Source organism: Pogoniulus pusillus, chromosome 43, assembly GCF_015220805.1.
Source record: "Pogoniulus pusillus isolate bPogPus1 chromosome 43, bPogPus1.pri, whole genome shotgun sequence".
Classification (NCBI taxonomy): domain Eukaryota; kingdom Metazoa; phylum Chordata; class Aves; order Piciformes; family Lybiidae; genus Pogoniulus; species Pogoniulus pusillus.
This window is the reverse complement of record NC_087306.1, coordinates 2,240,676-2,258,885: the sequence shown is the minus strand read 5'-3', so window position 1 is coordinate 2,258,885 and position 18,210 is coordinate 2,240,676. Positions and strand designations below refer to the sequence as shown.

The window sequence follows — 18,210 nt, the reverse complement described above, 5'->3', positions numbered from 1 at the left end:
GGCGCCGCAGGGGCTGCCGGGAGCTGTAGTTCCGCGCCAGGACCTTTTCCACCTCCTCTCCCCCAACCCCCCCCCCCCCCGCAACAAAACGCTGCTCCCTCTCCCCCGGTCCGGCGGAGGCAGCACCGAGGCAGCTCACAGCCGCTTTATTGGCGTTGTACAAGCGGGCGGCGAAGCCTCCGAGTGCCTAGGGCGAGGCCTGGCCCCCGCGGCTCCAGCGCGGCGGCTGCGGCGACGCCCGGCCTGCGGCTCAGGCCTCCCGTGGGGCTTCCGCGGGCGGCGGTGGGGGAGGCCTGTGGGAGAGAGGAGGAGCAGGGATGAGGGCAGGGGCCGCACCGGAGCTCCGTGCTCGGGCTCTCCGCAGCTCCCCGCAGCCACACGCCGGTACCGTGCAGACGCTGGTGCCCTGCTCGGGCTCCCTATTCCTGCTGGGTCCTTTCTTGGCCCCCATGCAGCTCCCCCCTGCGCTCTGCTCCGGCCCCCTGCAGACACCCACCCTAGCCCCTGGCTCTACACACACACCCCCCCCCCCCGCCCGCGGCACCCCCACTCTGCTGCCATGTTGCCCCCGTCCCCCTGGCACCCCACCCCCCCCCCACGCTGGCACACTGCTCTGGACGCTGGCAGCCCCTGCCCTGCTCACCTGGAGGGAATCACCGTGACATAGGAGTGGCCAGGAGGGGTCTCGCTGTGGCTCTGCGAAGGTCCCAGGGGATGCAAAGGCAGCGGCCGCTGAGGAGGGGGTGGCTTGGCCAAACCTGGGGGCTGCAGGGGAACTGGGGGGGGTCAGAGCTCCGCTCTGAGTCAACCCCCCCTTGATGTGTTCAGGAGGGGCCCAAACCGTCTCCCTTGCCCAGGCTGACGCTATCCTGCCCCACACGCCAGTGCTGCCGCTGTGATGCCATTACCTGAGTGCCTGGCACCACGGGATCCGCGGGCAGCGGGCGTGTGGGGGGGGGCGGCCTGTCCTGGGGGGAAGCCTGGGCAGAGAGAGCAGGGACAGTGAGACAGCTGGAGGACAGCGAGGCAGCAGGGGGGACAGTGGCCACGGGGAAGAGCCTCCCAGCAGGCAGGAAGGCTTTTTAGGGCGGGCCAAGGCTTTCCCCCTTGGCAATGCCAGCTCTGCCGGGTGCTGGGCACCGGGAGATGTGCCACGGAGAGGCCACAGCCCACTGGTCCCCGGGAGCTGGTGTGCAGCCAGACATGCAGCAGTGGCCAGAGAGGTGTTGCCCGGGACCCCCACCCCGGCCCAGGCATTACCTTGGGAGCAGGGTCCGGCGGGAGGGGCCGGCAGGGCGGGTCGGGCCGGGCTGAGCTGGGGGCAGCCGGCTGCAGAGAGAGGGAGAGGGGGCAGGCAGCCATGCAGCCCTGCAGCGGGGCAAGCCGTGCAGCATGCGGAGACCCCCCTCCCGCCGCCAAGCACAGACCCCCCCCCCACAGCGGGCAGCTCCAGCGCTCAGTCCTGTGCCCACAGCCCTGGCCTGGATGGTTACTGGAGTCCCCAGCCTGGCACCCATCCTGGACGTGCATGGCCAGTGCTGAGTGTAGCACAGGGCACCAAAGCAGCGTGGTCCAGGGCTGTGCCAGGCTGTTCCTGGCCCGGGGTGCCACGGAGTGGAACCGCACAGCCCCAACAGGGAGAGATGCTCAGAGCTGGTACCCAGGGATGCTTCCTCAGCACTAACCAGACCAAATCGTGGTCCCCACGGCAACCACAGCTTGTTACCGAGGCGACAGCATCACCAGCAGCCCCCTCCACCCTCAGCCTCTCCCCCTCACCCCCAGCTCTCACCTTGCTGCGGTGCATGGGCTGCAGCTCCGTGGCCTGACGCCACTGTGGGGGCCGGGGCCGCTCGGGGGGGCCCTGGCTGCCCGACCTGGGCTCCGGCTGTGAGATCCTGCAGAGGAGAGGCAGGATCAGTCCCCAGCTCATTCCAGGCAGTCAAAGGAACCCCACAAAGCAACCAATTCACACCGACACCAGCAGAAGCCCAAGAGAAACGAACCCCTCGGCACCAGAGGATGCGACACCCTGCACCCCAGGGCTGCCCTACACCCCACGGGCACTGCCAGGGGAAGACTGCAGCACCGGAGGCCTTGCGAAGCAGGATGGCTCAGGGACAGGCCCCACGCCCAGGCGCCAGCAGTGACGTTACCCGCTCCAGCCGTCTGGGGTTTCTGGACCCAGGAATGGCACCTGGGTCTCAGCGCTGTGGGGAGAAGAGTCGGGGGCTCAGCCTGGGGCTGGAGGGGGGCAGCCAGCAGTGGGGGGGAACCGCGGTGGCACAGAGCGACGATGCAAGACAGGGTCTGCTACCTACGCTGGTGGGGGGAGTGGTGTACTACACACACACAGACTGGCACCTGCTTGGGGATGAGGGCATGCACAGTGCTCAGTTGGCTTCCACGGGACTAGCGTGCACGGGCAGTGGCACAAGTCATGGCCCCACTTACACACCACACACGAGTGTGCCCACATGCAGGCAGGCACTGCCAGGGCACATGCATGCACACACAGAGACGTGCGTGCCACCCCATCCATCCCCACCAGGCTGGTTACCTGTACTGGCAGGAGGTTCTCTTGCTGAGCTGGCAGAGGTGCTTGTGCAGCCCAGCACGGCGGGCACAGCCGAGGCCCAGCAGCAGGGCCAGCCCCAGCAGGGCGCTCAGCAGCAAGGCGGTGGGCAGGGCGCTGCCCGCTGTGGAGAGAGGAGCGTCAGCCCCTCCCTGCTGCACCCCACGCCGGCTCCGGCTGTGCCAGCCACACAAAGCCCCATTCTGTGTGGCACTGGCAGCCGCCTGCCTCTGCCCTCACCTCGCTGCAGGGCGGCGGGGCCGCTGTCCTCGCTGCCCCCTGCACCAGGGCTCTCGCAGGTCGGGGGTGCCCAGCCCTGCTCACAGTGGCAGTGCCCGTGGTTGTTGCACACCTGAGCGGGTGACACTGAGTCTCAGCACCTGGCAGATCCCCACCAGCTGCACCCACCCCTTGTTCTTTCACTCACTCCACGCCCATGGCATTTGCTTTGGCATTGCTGGTCACCCAGGGCAGAAACATCCTGGCAACGGTGCTGGAGGCACACCTGTAGGGTGCAGGGAGTCAGCACTGGGCAAACCCTTGTCCCCTTCCTGCTGCCCTGCCACTCACCTTCCCAGGGCCACAGGCAGTGCCAGGCAACACCATAGCTGCATCACTCACATCCTTGTCCCAGGACACGAGGGTCCCTCGGCAGGACCCTTCTGGTCTGTACCCACGTGCATTGCCACGCTGGCACTGCAGCATCCCGCAGCCAGCGTCCCTGCAGAGACAGATAGGTCAGGAGCAGGGCGAGATGGCACAGAGAGGGTTGTAGGGGTTGGGGTGACAGCACTCACTGCTGGGTGCAGGCGACATAGGAGCCATTGGGGAGCTGCCCGCAGTGCCCACGCTCATCCCCGTTCCCGTTGAGCGAGGCCATGCAGGAGCTGGAGACAGGGCCGGCACCTGCAGCAGGGGAGCAGCAAACCTCAGCACCCCTCCCCAGCCCCCAGCCCCAGCCCTGGCGCTGCCATACCTGGCCCTAGCAGCTGCTGGCACTGCCCCTCGTAGGTGGCACAGGCACCACCGTAGCAGATCGCCTGCCCGTTGGCACAGGGCTGCCCATCCTGCAGGAAGGTGTCGGGTGGGCAGAGTGGTGAGACCCCATCGCAGAACTCGGGCAGGTCACACTCGCCCAGGGGCTCCCGGCAACGGTGCCCAGCACGGCGCAGCTGTAGTGGGGGCATAGTCAAATGAGTGCAGGACTCCTCCCCTCTCCACCCAAGAAACCCACCCTTGGGGAGTGGCTTGAGTGCCAGCACTGCCAACTGCCCGTCCCCACGCACCTGGCAGTCCTGGCAGCAGGCATCCACCGTGGTGCACTGAGCCCCGGGTACCAGCTGGCAAGTACTGCTGTTGCAGCAGGGATCGGTGCACTCCTTACAGCAGAGGGGCAGTGGTGAACGGGTGGCACCAGCAGCCTCCCTGTCTGCCCCACGGCGAGTCTGGGACACTGTATCCCTGGGCAGAGCCATGGCATGGGGCAGCTCCAGACCCAGGAGAAAGGAGGGCAACTGCATCAGGGACCCTCAGGCCACCCAGAGCCCCCCGTACCATGCTGAGGCCACAGTCACAGCCCTCGCCTGGCTCTAGGAAGTGGTTCCCGCAGCGAGGGCTCCCTGCCAGGCGCTGGGGCTCGGGCACGTTGGAGAGGCACCAGCCCAGCCCCTGGCGCAGGCTGCGCTCCAGGTCCTGCTGGCTGCAGTTGCTGAAGCTCAAGCCGGGCGTCAGCCTGCAGAGACAGAAAGGAGCTGGTGAGACGAGGAGGGGGCTTAGCCCCAACCCCCCCACAGCCCTGCCTCTGCCCTCACCCCGTGGGTAATGCCATGATGCAGCCGCGGTCCTGCCGGAGGTCGCTGCAGTCACAGAAGTTCCTGCCACTGTCGTGGCGCATGCCCAGATTGTGTCCCAGCTGATGGGCCACGGTGGAGGCGACAACGAGGACGCTGACCGAGTGGTCCTGTGGGACAGGGGAGGTCAGAGCAGGCAAGCAGCAGGGGCACAGGGGGCACAGCGGGTACTGACCATGCTGACAGCCCCGGAGCGCTGGGAGGAACACATGGAGGCTTGGGTTGACATCCCCACCGAGACGTCGTCAAAGCGGACACCCCTGGGAGGAGAGAGTGCCAGGGTCAGAGGGGGGCTGCCTGCACACCTCATCCCCTGTCCCCGTCCTGTACCCCACTCACGTGAGGAGCTGGGCATTGTCATGGGGCAGCCTGGGCAGCAGCTCCTCCTGGCGCCAGCGCAGGAACCGCTCCAGCGTAGCCCGGGCACTGCCACCCACTGCAAATAAGTCTGCCTCGCTCCAGACCTCCACTGCCAGCAAGGCCACTCGCACTCCCAGGGGCTGGAAGAACTGGGAGGGGCACATGGGTGTGGCATTAGAGACTCTCTGGACCGTGGCAGCAAGGACACAGCCAAGCCGAGCACGGGGCTGGGAGGGATGGTGCCCGGCAGGTCATGGCACTGACTCACCGCATCCACCTGGTTGGCAATTTCCAGGGCTCGGGTGCGGACGCGCTGCAGGTCAGAGTACTTCTGGGACTGGGGGCACAGGGAGGAGTGTCAAGGGGGTTGGCAGGGAGGGCGAGGCAGCTCCTGCACCTGGCACACCTGCCCAGCACTCACCGCAGCGTGGTCCACCACCATCACCAGCTCCACGAACCTCTGCTCTGCCAGTGCCCGCTTGCCCTGAGCAAGAGAGGGGGTCAGGCCATGGGTGAGGGAGCCTCCCCAGTGGGACACCAACCCACCCACCCACGGATGACCTACCCTTTGTGGCCAAGAAGGTCCTGTCTCCTCTGCCTGGGGGACGTCTGGGGGGCCTTGCCCGCAGGCCCGTGGTGCCAGCCAGACTTCCGGCGACCGGTAAGCGATGTGCTGCCCTGGGGGGCCACTGGCATCCGGCTCCAGCCCATAGCTTTTGGTCTCTGACAGCCAAATATGGCCACTGGGAAAAGGGAGAGAAGGAGGCATCAGCGGCAGGGTGGGAGCCAGTGCCAGGGACTGCCAAAGGCAGAGGCTCACCTGAATGGAGCCAGTGCCAGGGACTGCCAAAGGCAGAGGCTCACCTGAATGGAGCCAGTGCCAGGGACTGCCAAAGGCAGAGGCTCACCTGAATGGAGCCAGTACCAGGGACTGCCAAAGGCAGAGGCTCACCTGAATCCAGCGCAGGCACAGAGGCTGGCCCAGGAGCTCGGGAAACCCTGCACCGTGCCCCGGTAGCAGCAGTGCTCCTGCAGCAAGCAGAGAGAGGGATTCAGGAGGCAGCCCCTGGCCAGGGACAGCTCAGGGACACCACTGAGAACACAACACACCTGGCCCCTACCTGCTTGCTGGCCTCCTGCGTCACCCGTGTGCCATTGGGCAGGTAGTAGAGCAGTGCCCCAGCGCCCAGCACCAGCTCCCTGCCAGAGGCATGTGTCACTCCCACAGCAGCCACGGACAGAGAAGGGGAACAAGGGATTCCGCCCCCCCCCCGCTCCGTGTTGCACCACAGATGGAGAGAAGGGCCCCCAGAACCCCACCCCTTGAGCATCATGGAGGGTGGAGCCAGAGCCCCTGGTGATCCCCACCCTGCATACACCACTCGTGGATACAGGAGTTCTGGGATCCCCACTCCCACCCCACTCAACTCACCAGTTCTGCTCCAGCTCCAGCACCAGCTGTGACCCCTCCAGCTCCAGCAGCACCCGCAGCTGGCTGGGGAACCCCCCCTGCCAGAGGCAGCAATTACAGGAGGACTCCCTGCCCCAGCGTCCCCAACCCTGTGCCAAGCTGCAGGTCCCCTCCCGTCTCCACTCACCCTCAGCGAGGCCGTGACACCCACACCCCCCCGCCCCCCGCCCCCCCCCCCCCGCAGGGCATCGGCGTGGGTGGGAGGAGGGGAGGGCAGAGGACTCGCCTGGCCCTGGCGCGTGCCCGCAGGGAGGGGGCGGAAGGGATCCCCTGCCCACCCACATCCCACCCTCACACCCTGCAGGAAGCGTCCCTCCCTCCAGCTCATTGTGCCGGGAAAGGAGGTGGGGGTTGGGGGGTGTTGGATAGAGCCTGCCCCCCACCCCCGGCTGCCCCTTGTGCTTCCTGCCCGGTGCAGCGCGGCGGAAACGCCGGAGAGACTCCCAACAGCGGCGGAGCAGCCAGGCCCTTCCGCCAGCCGGGAGAGGGGTGGGTGCCCGGGCACAGCAAGCGAGCTCCCGGCATCAGGAGAGGTAGGGAAGGGAGAGGGTTTGCTGCAGCCCCTTCCCCATGGCACCCAGGATACTCAGACACCTCCTTCCCCCCGGGATTTGGGCCAGGCGACCTGGATGCCAAACTTCCCGCACCAGGAAGGGGGCAGGAGAAGGTGGTGGAGTGCAGGCAGCCCCCAGCCCGCTGTCACAAGCTCCCTAGATGGCACAGGCAGGCACCCCAGGGGCACGGGCAGGAACTCACCTGGGTCACCTGTGCCAGGCTGAGTGCCTGGTCACCCTGCAGGACCTGCGGGGTGACGTGCCAGGAGTGTCCCAGTTCTGCATGGTGCTGTCCGGAGTTGTCACCTGCACAGAGCTGTTCTCACAGCTTTGTCACATCCTAGCCCCCCACGGTCACCAGATCTCCGTGCCCCTGGTCTCCTGTCACATCCCAGCCCCCCACGGTCATCAGATCTCCGTGCCCCTGGTCTCCTGTCACATCCCAGCCCCCCACGGTCATCAGATCTCCGTGCCCCTGGTCTCCTGTCACATCCCAGTCCCCCACGGTCATCAGATCTCCGTGCCCCTGGTCTCCTGTCACATCCCAGTCCCCCACGGTCATCAGATCTCCGTGCCCCTGGTCTCCTGTCACATCCCAGTCCCCCACGGTCATCAGATCTCCGTGCCCCTGGTCTCCTGTCACATCCCAGCCCCCCACGGTCATCGCATCCCCATGCCCCTGGTCTCTTGTCACATCCCAGCCTCCCACGGTCACCCCATCGCATCCCGGTCCCCATGGTCACCTAGCACAGCACAGCACCCCAGGGCGAGGGTCTAGGGGGTCTGGGTGGGTGCAGGACCGAGAACTCCCCCGTTCACCCCGGTAGCTCCCGGTGTGCCCTCGGACGAAGCCACAGGCCCGGAGCTGACCCCCGCAGCGGGTGGGGAACACGGGAAGCGTTCGGTCCCGCCTCGGGATGGGCTCCTCGGGGTCCTCTGTCAGGCCTTGCGTCAGCTGCCCAGAGCGGCCAGTGCGGGGACCGGGGCAGGGCTGGGAGGCCCTGCCCGGCTGACTCAGAGCCCCCCACGCCCCCGCAGTCCGCCCCTCCTCGGCCTGAACTCAGCCGCGCACCCCCGGTCCCACCGAGTTGCGGCCCCTGCTCCCGTCCCTGGTCCCGATCACAAACAACCGGCACGACTCCCCCTGCCCCTCCCCGGTCTCCGAGGGTCCTCCCGCCATGTCCCGGACAGAGGCGAGAAGCGGACCCACCCCGGGCTGTGGGATACTGATCGACGGCTCTCCCGGGACGCCTCCACCGTCCCCACTCACCTGCTCCGCTCCAGCTGGCTCCGGTACCGGCGGCGAGCAGCAACCCCACGGCGAGGAGCAGCCGCCGCGCCCGCGGCCCCATCACCCTCCCGCAGCCCGAACGGGGCCCAGCGGCCCCGGGCAGGCGGCTCCCGAGCTGACCCGCCGGCGCTCCCGCCGCGCATGGCCCCGCTGCCACTGCCGCCGCCGCCCGGTCCGGCTCGGCCCGGGAGGAGGAACTTCCTGCCTGGCCCCCACCCGGCTCCGCCGCTCCGCCCCGCCCGGCGCCGGGGAGCTGGGGAACCGGGCGGCTGCGCCTCGGGGGCGGTTCCGTGTGCGCCGGGAACCGGCAGACCCCCGCCCTATGCGCAGCCCCGGAGGCTCCCCCTCTTCCCCGCGCCTGTAGAGCAGGACCCCTGACTTCTCCAGCCTGCGCTCCGGAGACCTCCGCGTTCAGCACTGAGTACGGTGGAGATCCCCACTTCGCCCATCCCATGCTCCGCCTTCAGTACCCAGAGCGCTGGAGGCTCCCAGGTTCCACGTCCCATGCTCTGGAGACCTCCCTTTCATTATCCCCTGCAGCGGAGACCCTCACCCTCATTTCCCCATACACCAGACACTGATGCCTTCACCGTGCCATGTACCAGAGACCCCACACACACTTGCATCACCTGCTGAACTGCAGATATCCCTCTCACTACCTCACTCAGTGGAGACCCCCCCTCTCCCACCTCCATTCACCCCTTTAAAGATCCCTTCTTGCCCCCACCCATAATTCAGAGACCCCTCTCTGTTCACTATCCCACACAAAGAACCCCAACCCTCATCACCCTCACACCTCTTTTCACCTCTCTGTACACCAGAGACCCCCACCCCAACCAATGAACCCCACGGACCCCACTTAAAGCCATATGTGGGTTGGGGGCTCACAGCCTTTATTGGGGGAGGGGCTCCTTCAGGTCGCGTAAGTGTTGTCCTCCTCCTCGCTGCTGTCCTGGGAGAGGCTGCGGTGCCCGGGGGTGCAAACGAGGCAGATGCCACCTGCCTCCTTCCAGCATGGCCCACAGAACAGGGCTTGGCAGGTGGGCACGGGGCACACCCGGTCCCGGGGGGTCTCCGGCGCCTCGCACACTCTGCACCTCCGTCGTATCCAGCGGCGCAGGCGAGGCCAGCGCTGGCAGCACCACTCCAGCGGCGATGTCCCCTGCCGTGGGGACAGGGCCCCGGGGCGACTGAGCAGCCAATCCCTCGGGGAACAGACCTGGGATCGGGACACGCTGAAGCCCCCAGCCCACTATCCCTGTCCCGGCTCCTGGTCCCTTCTCACCAGTGCTGGGGGCTGCCGTGCCCGCCGGGCGAGGCGCTTCTGCTGCCGGTGGACGAAGTTCTGGCGCTGCCGCAGCAGCTTGTTGTAGAAGTAGAGGACGCGGCTCTTCTCCCGCTGCATCAAGCAAAGACCGTGAAGGGTGGCCAGGGGCACCCCGAAATCTGCCCCTTGGACCAGGCTGAGCGGTTGCCAGGCCCTTGCCAGCCGCTCACCTTGGGGAAGTAGAAGGCGGCGATGGCACGGCGCAGGCGGTAGGTGTAGACCTGGGCCAGGCAGAGCAGCACCAGTATGGCCATGGGCAGGCAGCTGCTCACGTACTGCTGCCTCGTCATGCCCTGGGGCTGCGGCAGGCAGGCTAGGGACAAAGTGACAGCGCTCAGCCCACTCGGGATAGTCCCCACTCCCAGGCCCCTGTCACAGGTGAGGGCAGGCAGGTCATGGAGCTTGGGGAGAGGCTGCATCTCCTGAAGGGACTCACCGAGGTTGGATGTCTCCATCTGGGTGCTGGAGGAGGTGTTGAAGGCCCCGATGGTGCTCCGCAGAAGCCGAGCCATCAGGGATGTGCCTCTCACATGCACAGCCAAGTGGTGGCTACCTGGGGGAGAGCACATTGCAGGGGGAGCACATTGCAGGGGGTTGGAGAGGTGGATGGGGAGGTGGGTGGAGGGTAGCAGCGGCAACCTTGAGCCTTGTGCCTCGAGCAGCTTGGGCTAGTGGGAGATATCCCTGACCGTGGCAGGGTGTTGGAACTGGATGAGCTTTAAGCTCCAACCCAACCTATTCTGGGATTCTTTATGATTCTTCCTTGCATTGCTGCAGGGCACAGTGGGGCTGAGGGCTGGGGGCTGCTGCAGGGTGCTGGGGGCTGCTGCAAGGGGATGGGAGCTGCTGCAGGGGGCTGGGGGCTTACTGTGGAAAGAGTACTGCACAAAGGAGTGCTTCTGGATGACGTTGAGCATGGTGAAGAGAGTATGGTCCATGCCGCAGGCAAGCAGGAGGAGCAGCAGGGGTGGGATGCACTCCAGCAGCTCCAGCACCTGCGAGGAGCAGGATCTGTCACAGCCTGTCCCCCAGCCCCAGTTCTTCACCTGTGCCCACCCTGGCTGCCTGGCAGCCCCTTACCACGTTACGCAGCTCGGGTGGCTGCATGGCCAGGCGGCATGGGAAGATGACAGCTGAGACCTCTGAGCGGTGCAGGGGCAGCAACGTCCGCTTGTGCTAGGGGAGGGGGAGCAGGGCAGCTCAGCACAGCTTTCTGGGACTCCCCTTCTAGAGGTGGTGGGGGGGGGGGGATGTCTGCCCTCCACCTCTTCACTTCCTTCTCACCTGCTTTCTGCGGCGGGCATCGATTTGGCGGAAGTAGGTGGTGATGTAGAGGTTGTCAAAGCAGATGTCCTGGCAGTACTGCTTGGTGTAGTAGAAAGCCCTGACAAGAGTGGGGAGGTCCAGAGGTGCAAGGGACTGCCCACTGCCCCCCAGGACCTGTTGGTGGGGGGGATGACTCTCTACCTGCCCCAACCTCCATGCTGCTGGCCCCTGGGGTCTTCATGCCCCTTCCCACCAAATCTGATGCCAAAGGAGGTCTTCGCCCCTTTACCCTGTGGCTGACACAGGGATGCCCTCGCTCCCCACCCTGAGGCTCACGAGATGAAGACGAGGAGGAAGGTGAAGGAGAGCAGCAAGCGTAAGATGGAGTAGGCCTGGCTGATGCGGGTGCCATGATGCTCTAGCTGTGAGGTCACATCCTGCATCAGCTGTGCCACCGACACGTTGATGCCCATCAGCATGTCGTAGTGCTTCTCCTGCAGTGGAGGGCACATGGCACCAAGCAAGATTTGACCCTCACCTCTTTGCCCTGTGTGGGAGGGGCAGGCACCCACCTGGTAGACGACTCTAGCACTGAATTCCTGGCTGATGCTGGTGACAGACTTGTTCACCATGTCGTACATCTGCCCGAAGTTGCCCTCCACAGGAATCTTGTCCCAGCACCAGATGTGCATGACTGTGAGGACAGCACCAGCAGAGACAGGACAAGCTGTGGTGCCATCCTGAGACTACAGGCAGCAGAGCTGGAGCTGCCCCAGAGAGAGATGACAGGGAGAGGGCCCCCGCACATGACCCACCCTTGACAATGTGGCAGAGAGCAGTGAACTTCATGGGCAGGCAGAGGATGTGGCTGATAACTGGCACAAACACTTTTGCCATGCAGGCATCGTGCTTCTCGCTGAACCAGTCCCGGCAGCGCTGCATGCCCAGCTCGATCAGATCTGGGAGGAGGGGGAGGCAGGGGCAGGACCTCTCAGCTGCCCACACTCTCCCAGGCTCCCCAGCACCATCCAAGGTGCCCTGCAAGGCTGGTGTGGGGACCCTACAAGCAGCCACATCCCCTTGCTGGCAGCTTCCCGCCCCATGCTCTGCCAGCCCTCCTGCTCGCTCTGTGTGCTGCCAATCCCTTGTCCTCCCTACTCACAAGTACAGCGCAGCTTGGTCTTGGTCTCAAACCTATCCTGGGTGCTGTGGGCCCTCCGGGGGTCTGTATGCAGGTTCTGCTTCAGGTCATACCCTGCCTCGCTGGCCACCTCCTCGTTCAGCCTGATGAAGGCTCGTGAGATGTTCTGCATCTCCATGTTCAGAGTCTTCCCACTCCGCTGCCAGGGGTGGGCAAACACAGAGAGAGAGGCTCAGCCCTGCTGCCCCCAGCCCCTCGCAGCCCACCCTGGTTGCCTACCTCACCTCCATGTCCTCCATCACCCTGAGCACTGGAGCCATCGACACCATCCAGAGCTGGCGGCTGTGGTTGACCTGCAGCTCTGCGATGCAGCCCAGGGAGCGAGTCACCTCCTCCAGGTTGTGCCAGATGTTGGTCACAGGCCCTAGTGACAGCAAGGGTGGCTCAGACCTCACCAGCCCTTTGGCATCCTGCTGGCAGGGGACGAGGACGTGGGGAGTGCCCTACCGTTGTAGATGGCAGCGAGGACAAAGGAGAGGATGTAGACTCGACCCTCCTTGCCCAGGAATTTGGGGGCCATAAGCAGGCTGGCGCAGCGAAAGTGAGGGGACGTGGCCCAACCCAAGGCAGTCACCCCTGTGAGGGGCAGAGAGATGTCCTCACAGCCCTGCAGAGACCCCAGTGGGCCTCCCATCAGCCTCTGTCAACTTAGTATCCTCCCAGCCCCATCCTCACCTGTCAGTCCACAGGAGAGCTGCAGCTTGCGTGTGTCTGTCATGTTCATGGGAACGATGAGGAGCTGGCAGAGCCCTGAAACACCCACAAACGTGCCCTAAGCAGCTGGTGCCACCAGCCCCGTGGCCATGCCCAGCGCTGTGACACACTCACCGAGGCCAAAGAGCGTCCCCACACCAGCACCCAGGAAGAACTTGCTGACACGATGCTGGTCTGGCCGGCTCCAGAGGAACCGGCTGCACGGGGCGGGCAGCAGCGAGACCACCGCACGCTTCAGGGCTGGGTGGAGAGGGCAGCGTCAGCCCTGCCTCTGCTCCTGCCCACGGGCAGCCCCCGCCAGGGGTGGAGCAAGAGGGGACCTCACTTGTGTTGGGTGGTTTCTGTCTCCTGCTCGCCTCCGTTGCAGCCGAGAGCTCTTGCCCAGGGTCCATCGCTGGCTCCGTGACTCTGTGCCTCGTCCTGGCAACCGCAGGATGCTCCCTGGGAACCCCCCGCGGTGGGACGCTCCCCTGGAGACGGCACATTGTGAACCGCCTGCTCCACCCCTGTATCCCAGCACCCGCAGCCCGGGAGAGCACCCGGAGCTGGCAGAGCCCCACCAGCATGGCACTGGCCTCGGGGCAGGGACTGAGCGCCCAACAGAAGAGCCCATTGCTGCCATCTGGGCACAGGCAGCCGCGGCTGATGTGCCTGGGAGAGGAGGCAAGCAAGGCGCGGGAACTGGCCCGCAGCACTGGTGGCTTAGTGCTGGGCTTGGTCCTAGCCAGCTTGTATGGGGCTCTGGTGCTGCTGGTGCAGGGCCACAACATCTGGTACTGCCTGGTCACCACCATCAGTCTGGGAGCAGGGCTGGGGCTGAGCATGGCCTTCTCCTCCGCAGCACGAGTCACTGTGCTGCTCTCACTGCCACACGTCTTCACCAGTAAGCAACTGGGAGCTGGGGGTGAGGTGCTGGAGAGATGCTGGGTCCCAGCTGAGCCCCCAGGACTGCGCTGTCCCCACAGGAGAGGGGAAGGCACTGATGCTGGTGCTTGTGCTGGGCATGGCCGTGCAGGGTCCCTGCAGCAGCATCCTGCACAACTTCTCCCGGGCCGCCGAGACGCTGTCGTGCGGGGCCGAGCTCGCCCTCAACCAGACGGCCGAGAGGCTTCAGGCTGCGCAGGAGCCGCTGCTGAGTGAGAGCAGGGGCTGGGGCGGGGGGAAGGGATGTGGTAGGGTGAGAGATTCCCCTCCTCAGGGAGCCCGGGCTGCCCTTGCACAGCAGGCAACGGTCAGGGGGTGAAGAGGGAGTGGTCAAAGGCCCTGCCTCTCTGCAGATGCCCTGTCTGAAATCAAGGACATCGCCCAGAAGTCCAAGGCAGTGGCCGACCACGTCCGCAAGTTCTTCCGCTCCATCATGGACTCTGTCACCCACATCGGTGAGCGAAGGTCCCCCAGAGCCTCCTCACCTCCAGCACCCTGCTTTGGGTCCGCCCTTGTTCCCATCACCTCCTGCCAACCCCCCAGTGCCTGTTCCCTGCCTGCAGGGCGAGTACTGGGCAACGTCTGGACGTGGCTGATGAGCATAACCGAGGTGTGCAACGAGGAGCTGGGCACCCCCCTACCACCGCTGCCTGCGCCTCTTCGACGAGGCCAAGGAGAACTGCGACCGCACCCTCTTCTTCTTCTCCTTCCTCTGCTACATCATCGTCCCCTTCAGGTCCCTCTGTGGAGTGGCCAAAAGTATGCAGGCCCTTGCCCCTCTGCAGAGTGTGCCTGTGGCAGCAGAGCAGACCCCTGCCCACTGTGGGGTCCCCATCCTGGCAGAGACCACCCTCTTCCCGCAGTTGTCCTCCTCTTCTGCGTCATCCCACAGTACCTCCAGTCCTTCATCAAGAAGAACATCTCAGCCCGTGAGTATTCTGCTGACATGGGAGCCTCGGGGGTCCCCTTCTCCTCTTCTTCTGCCCCCTCCCAGCTCTCACCCCAACCTCCAGGATCATGCAGTCCCTTGTCACCCCCACAGCCCTTGAGGAAGCTCTGAACAAGGTCCGCCGAGAGTTTGAGTTCAACATCTCAGCTGTGCATCACTTCGATGTCAAGCTCAACGCTAGCAAGAGCCTGGGGGAGGTGGCTCTGGACATCATGGAGAATGTGGGCGAGCTCCTGGAGCCCATCCACGAGGCCTTGGGAATCATCACACACGTCTCGTTCTTTGTCATCCTCTACATGTACTTCCAGTGAGTGGGCTAAGGCGTCTCTCTCTGGACCGCCAGGGGGACAAAGACCAAAGTGCCAGCTCCCAGCATCCCTTCCCTGTGTGTCCTCAGGGCACTGCGGTACCGTCGCCAGTACCTGCGGGATGATTCCTTCGACAACATCTACATCACCAGGCAATTCGTGGCGCTGGACCTGCGGCGGGCAGAGCAGGGCAGGCCCACGGTGCTACCCCTGACCAGCTGGGAGAACCTCCGATACTTCTCCCCAGGTCAGCCCCATGCCCAGGGGCATCCCCCAGGCCAGCCCCGTGCCGGATAGCCAGAGGACCCTGTCTCAATGGCACTTCTGTGTCCCCAGCCGCGCCGTGGATGTCGCAGAAGGAGCGGCGTCGGTACGGGCTGCAGCTGGCAGGGGTCTTGCGCCACTTGCTGCTGGGGGGCTGCATCATCATGGCTGACTACAGCCTCTTCTGGCTGCTGGACCTGGTCCAGCACCACCTCCGGGGGGAGATCGTTGCCAGAGGTAGGCAGCACCCACTGCGCTGGGGCAGCACCCTCAGGTGCTTTGCTGGCCAGAGGCAGGGGCTTTGGGGTGCTGGGTGCCCCGTTCCCCAGGGCTGAACTGCTCGCCCCACAGCGCCAGTGGAGCTGGGCATGAGCGTCAGTGGCACAGGTTATGCCAGCGACATCTTCCGGGACTTGGTCTCCGCCTTCGACACGCTGCAGAAAGGCAACATCTCGGTGCTGTCCCAGCGCTGCCTCCTCCGGCCCGTGGAGCCTGACTACAGCACTTACCTCACCATGGGTGACCAGGGGAGCTTGCTGGGTGGGTGGGAAGCTGTGGCAGGGGTTGGGGGGGGGGGGGGAGGGGTTGACCCTGCGTGATTTGTTCCCTTCCTACCACCAGGACTCCTCTATGGCATCTGCCTCTTCATCACTCTCTTCGGTGGGTACGTGGCACGCCTGCGCCGGGCAGTGTGTGCTGCCTACTACCCTTACCGTGAGAAGGTGAGAAGCTTCCTCAACCCCAGCTCCCCACACCCCCTCGGCAGCCTACCTGCCCTCACCCATCCTTACCATGCTAGGAGCGCATATCCTTCCTCCACACTGCCATCCTGGCACGGCGGGAAGTGCTGACAAGTGCCCTGCACCAAGATGCCATGCGGCGCGTGGCTGGCACTGGGAAAACCAACCCGTTCCTCTCTCTCATCTCCAGGTAAGCTCCCATCCATGAGGTTGGAGACATCCAGACCCTATAAGCACCACTATAAAAGGGCAATGCCAACCTTGGGGAGTCACCCTTGAGGGACCTGCAAGGGTGGCATTGCCCCATGGAGCATCAACTTTGTGCCCACAGGCTGCCTGCCTTTGCCTGGCTTGCTTGGCTCTTGGGCATCCAGAAGAAATGCCTGGCCTGTGGGATGGCAAAGCAGTCAGACTTCATCAAGTGCCTCACGCCCAGATGCAAGGGTAGGATCTCTCCTAGATTTGAGACACCCCCCCCAACCCCCAAAATCTCCCACTCCTCTCACGGCCTCCTTGTGCCCAGGGTTGTATTGCAGCCAGTGCCACCAAATCCTCAACAACGTCTGCTCCATCTGCATGGGCCTCCTGACCTACCCAGACACTGAGGACAAGGAGATGTGAGCAGGGGAGGGGGAGCAACAAGCTCACCAGAAGCTCGTGGTGGTGGTGGGGACCTGCAGCAGGGGAGGAGGGGAGCTGCAGCCCACGCCTCTGCCCCCGCCCCATCCCCCGCAGGGACTCCAGCGACGAGGAGACGATGGGGCTGTGGCTGGGGGCTGTGCGGACTCTGCGGGGCCAGGAGCGAGGGCGGCTGCTGCGGCAACGCATTCAGGAGGTGGCAAAAGGCCAGGGGGGTGGCCGGAGGTTGCCCCCGAAGCTGGCAGCCCGATTGAAAGCCCAGCTGAAGCAGGAAGGGAGCGAGGAGAGCGATGGGGGCAGCAGTGGCGTGGAGAGCTCAGATGGCTCGCTCAACAGGTGACAGCTGGTGATAGAGGTGACAATGGCCCTGACACACACCGGCCCTGGCACGCACTGGCACTAGGGATGGTCGTTTCTGACGCTAATCTTCCCCCTCGTAGCCTGGACTTCAGCTACCAGGACCGGGCAGAGAGCAGTGGCAGTGAGCTGGAGGAGGTGGTGGCAGCGCAGCCGCCCAACAGCAAGGGCAGGGCCCGGTGACGGCAGGATGGTGCCACGCGGCGAAGAGGACACAGGGCCAGGCTCTGGAGACGTGGCTGGAGCCTGAGCAGCACGGTGGAAGCCAGGACTTGATGGGGTGGGTGGGGAGGGGTTGGTGAATAAAGCACCCAGTTCTTGAGGTGCCAGCCTTCCAGCGCCCTGAGCTGGCAGCTGGCACCTGATGGCGGTTGGAACATTGTGGTGCCCACAGCCCCGTGTTGCTCCTGGTTCCATGTCTGCCATGCCCTTAGCCCCACAGTACCCCCAGCTCGATTGTGGCCCCCTTGCCCATGGTATCCCCAGCTCCTTGATGTCCACATCCCCAATCCTGTGGTGCCCCCCATCTTCATCCTCATGGTACCCCCACCTCCTTGCCCATGCTGCCCCCAGCCCCTCAATGTTTCTATTCCCATCCCCGTGGTGCTCCCATTTCTATCACCATGGTGCCCCTACCCCTGGTCCCACGGTGTCCCCATCCCTGAGGTGTCCCCCCAATCCCACGGTGCCCCTATCCCCAGCCCCACGGAGCAGGGCACAGGACAGACAGACAGGCGGGCGCGGGGGGGGTCCCTGCTTCTCCGTTTATTACCAAGCAGCTTTCGTTTAAAAAAACAAACACAAACAGACAGACAGACAGACAGAGGCGACCCGGCGGGGCGGGGAGGGGGACAGACACACAGACCGCCCGCCGATGATTCGTTTGGTTCCTGACACCAGAGAGGTTCAAGTAGCCGAAAAGTTTCAAGTTCACCATAAGGCACTTTTTTAAAGCCATGACAGGAGCACACCCACCCCCCCCGCCCCCAACCCCACCCCCATCCACGCCATCCCCATAACCCCTCCCGGCACCCCACGGCAAGGGACAAACGCGGGGTGGGAGCCGGGCAGCGCTGGCGGGCAGCAGCGGAGGGGCCAAGTGGGGTCTGGCGGAGGGGGGAGGGGGGGGGGGGGAATATATTACATCATCTTTTTAAATATAGATAAACTCTTATTTTAGGCAAATAGTGCCGGTCCCCTGCTCGCCCTGCGGGGTAGGGGGGGCTGCGCCCTAGGGGAAGGCGAGGCATGTGCAAAGGGCAGAGAGGTGACCGCTGGGACCCGGCCACCCCGGGGAGGGGAGATCCCACAGGGCCGGGGTGGTTTTGGGGGGGGAAGGTCGAAGGGATGGTGAAGGGGAAGGAGGGGGGGGTAGGGGTGGGCTCACCCGAATAGTGCAACCGAGAGAAAGCAGCCGGGA

The 18,210-nt window shown here is 65.0% G+C and overlaps 3 protein-coding genes across 3 annotated transcripts; 1 reads left to right on the top strand and 2 right to left on the bottom strand.

Annotated features, from left to right (window-relative positions):
* Positions 1-130: 130 nt before the first annotated feature.
* ADAM15 (ADAM metallopeptidase domain 15) lies at positions 131-8,369 on the bottom strand. Its single transcript, XM_064176064.1, has 25 exons — positions 8,081-8,369; positions 7,013-7,116; positions 6,218-6,294; positions 5,907-5,985; positions 5,738-5,814; positions 5,351-5,528; positions 5,207-5,269; positions 5,054-5,122; positions 4,765-4,934; positions 4,601-4,685; positions 4,387-4,535; positions 4,130-4,307; positions 3,862-3,954; positions 3,552-3,747; positions 3,373-3,481; positions 3,146-3,296; positions 3,003-3,080; positions 2,816-2,927; positions 2,561-2,699; positions 2,157-2,210; positions 1,793-1,898; positions 1,261-1,329; positions 909-980; positions 644-765; positions 131-293 (listed from the first exon to the last, which is right to left on the bottom strand). The coding sequence occupies exons 1-25, from the start codon at positions 8,160-8,162 to the stop codon at positions 251-253; spliced, it is 2,655 nt and encodes an 884-aa protein (XP_064032134.1). The 5' UTR covers positions 8,163-8,369; the 3' UTR covers positions 131-250.
* A 645-nt stretch (positions 8,370-9,014) lies between these two features.
* On the bottom strand, positions 9,015-13,001 carry DCST1 (DC-STAMP domain containing 1). Its single transcript, XM_064175945.1, has 16 exons — positions 12,935-13,001; positions 12,724-12,849; positions 12,571-12,645; positions 12,343-12,471; positions 12,120-12,259; positions 11,857-12,034; positions 11,510-11,653; positions 11,267-11,388; positions 11,031-11,188; positions 10,713-10,812; positions 10,509-10,604; positions 10,297-10,423; positions 9,865-9,981; positions 9,599-9,741; positions 9,387-9,500; positions 9,015-9,263 (listed from the first exon to the last, which is right to left on the bottom strand). Exons 1-16 carry the CDS (start codon positions 12,999-13,001, stop codon positions 9,015-9,017), a joined length of 2,085 nt encoding a protein of 694 aa, XP_064032015.1.
* A 172-nt stretch (positions 13,002-13,173) lies between these two features.
* Positions 13,174-16,973, top strand: DCST2 (DC-STAMP domain containing 2). The gene is given in 16 exon segments (XM_064175944.1): positions 13,174-13,492; positions 13,575-13,745; positions 13,887-13,988; positions 14,097-14,167; positions 14,169-14,292; positions 14,397-14,462; positions 14,576-14,789; positions 14,880-15,037; positions 15,127-15,291; positions 15,406-15,573; positions 15,676-15,776; positions 15,854-15,984; positions 16,126-16,238; positions 16,318-16,411; positions 16,530-16,769; positions 16,874-16,973. Coding segments are annotated over 16 exon segments (2,337 nt in total).
* Positions 16,974-18,210: the final 1,237 nt, after the last annotated feature.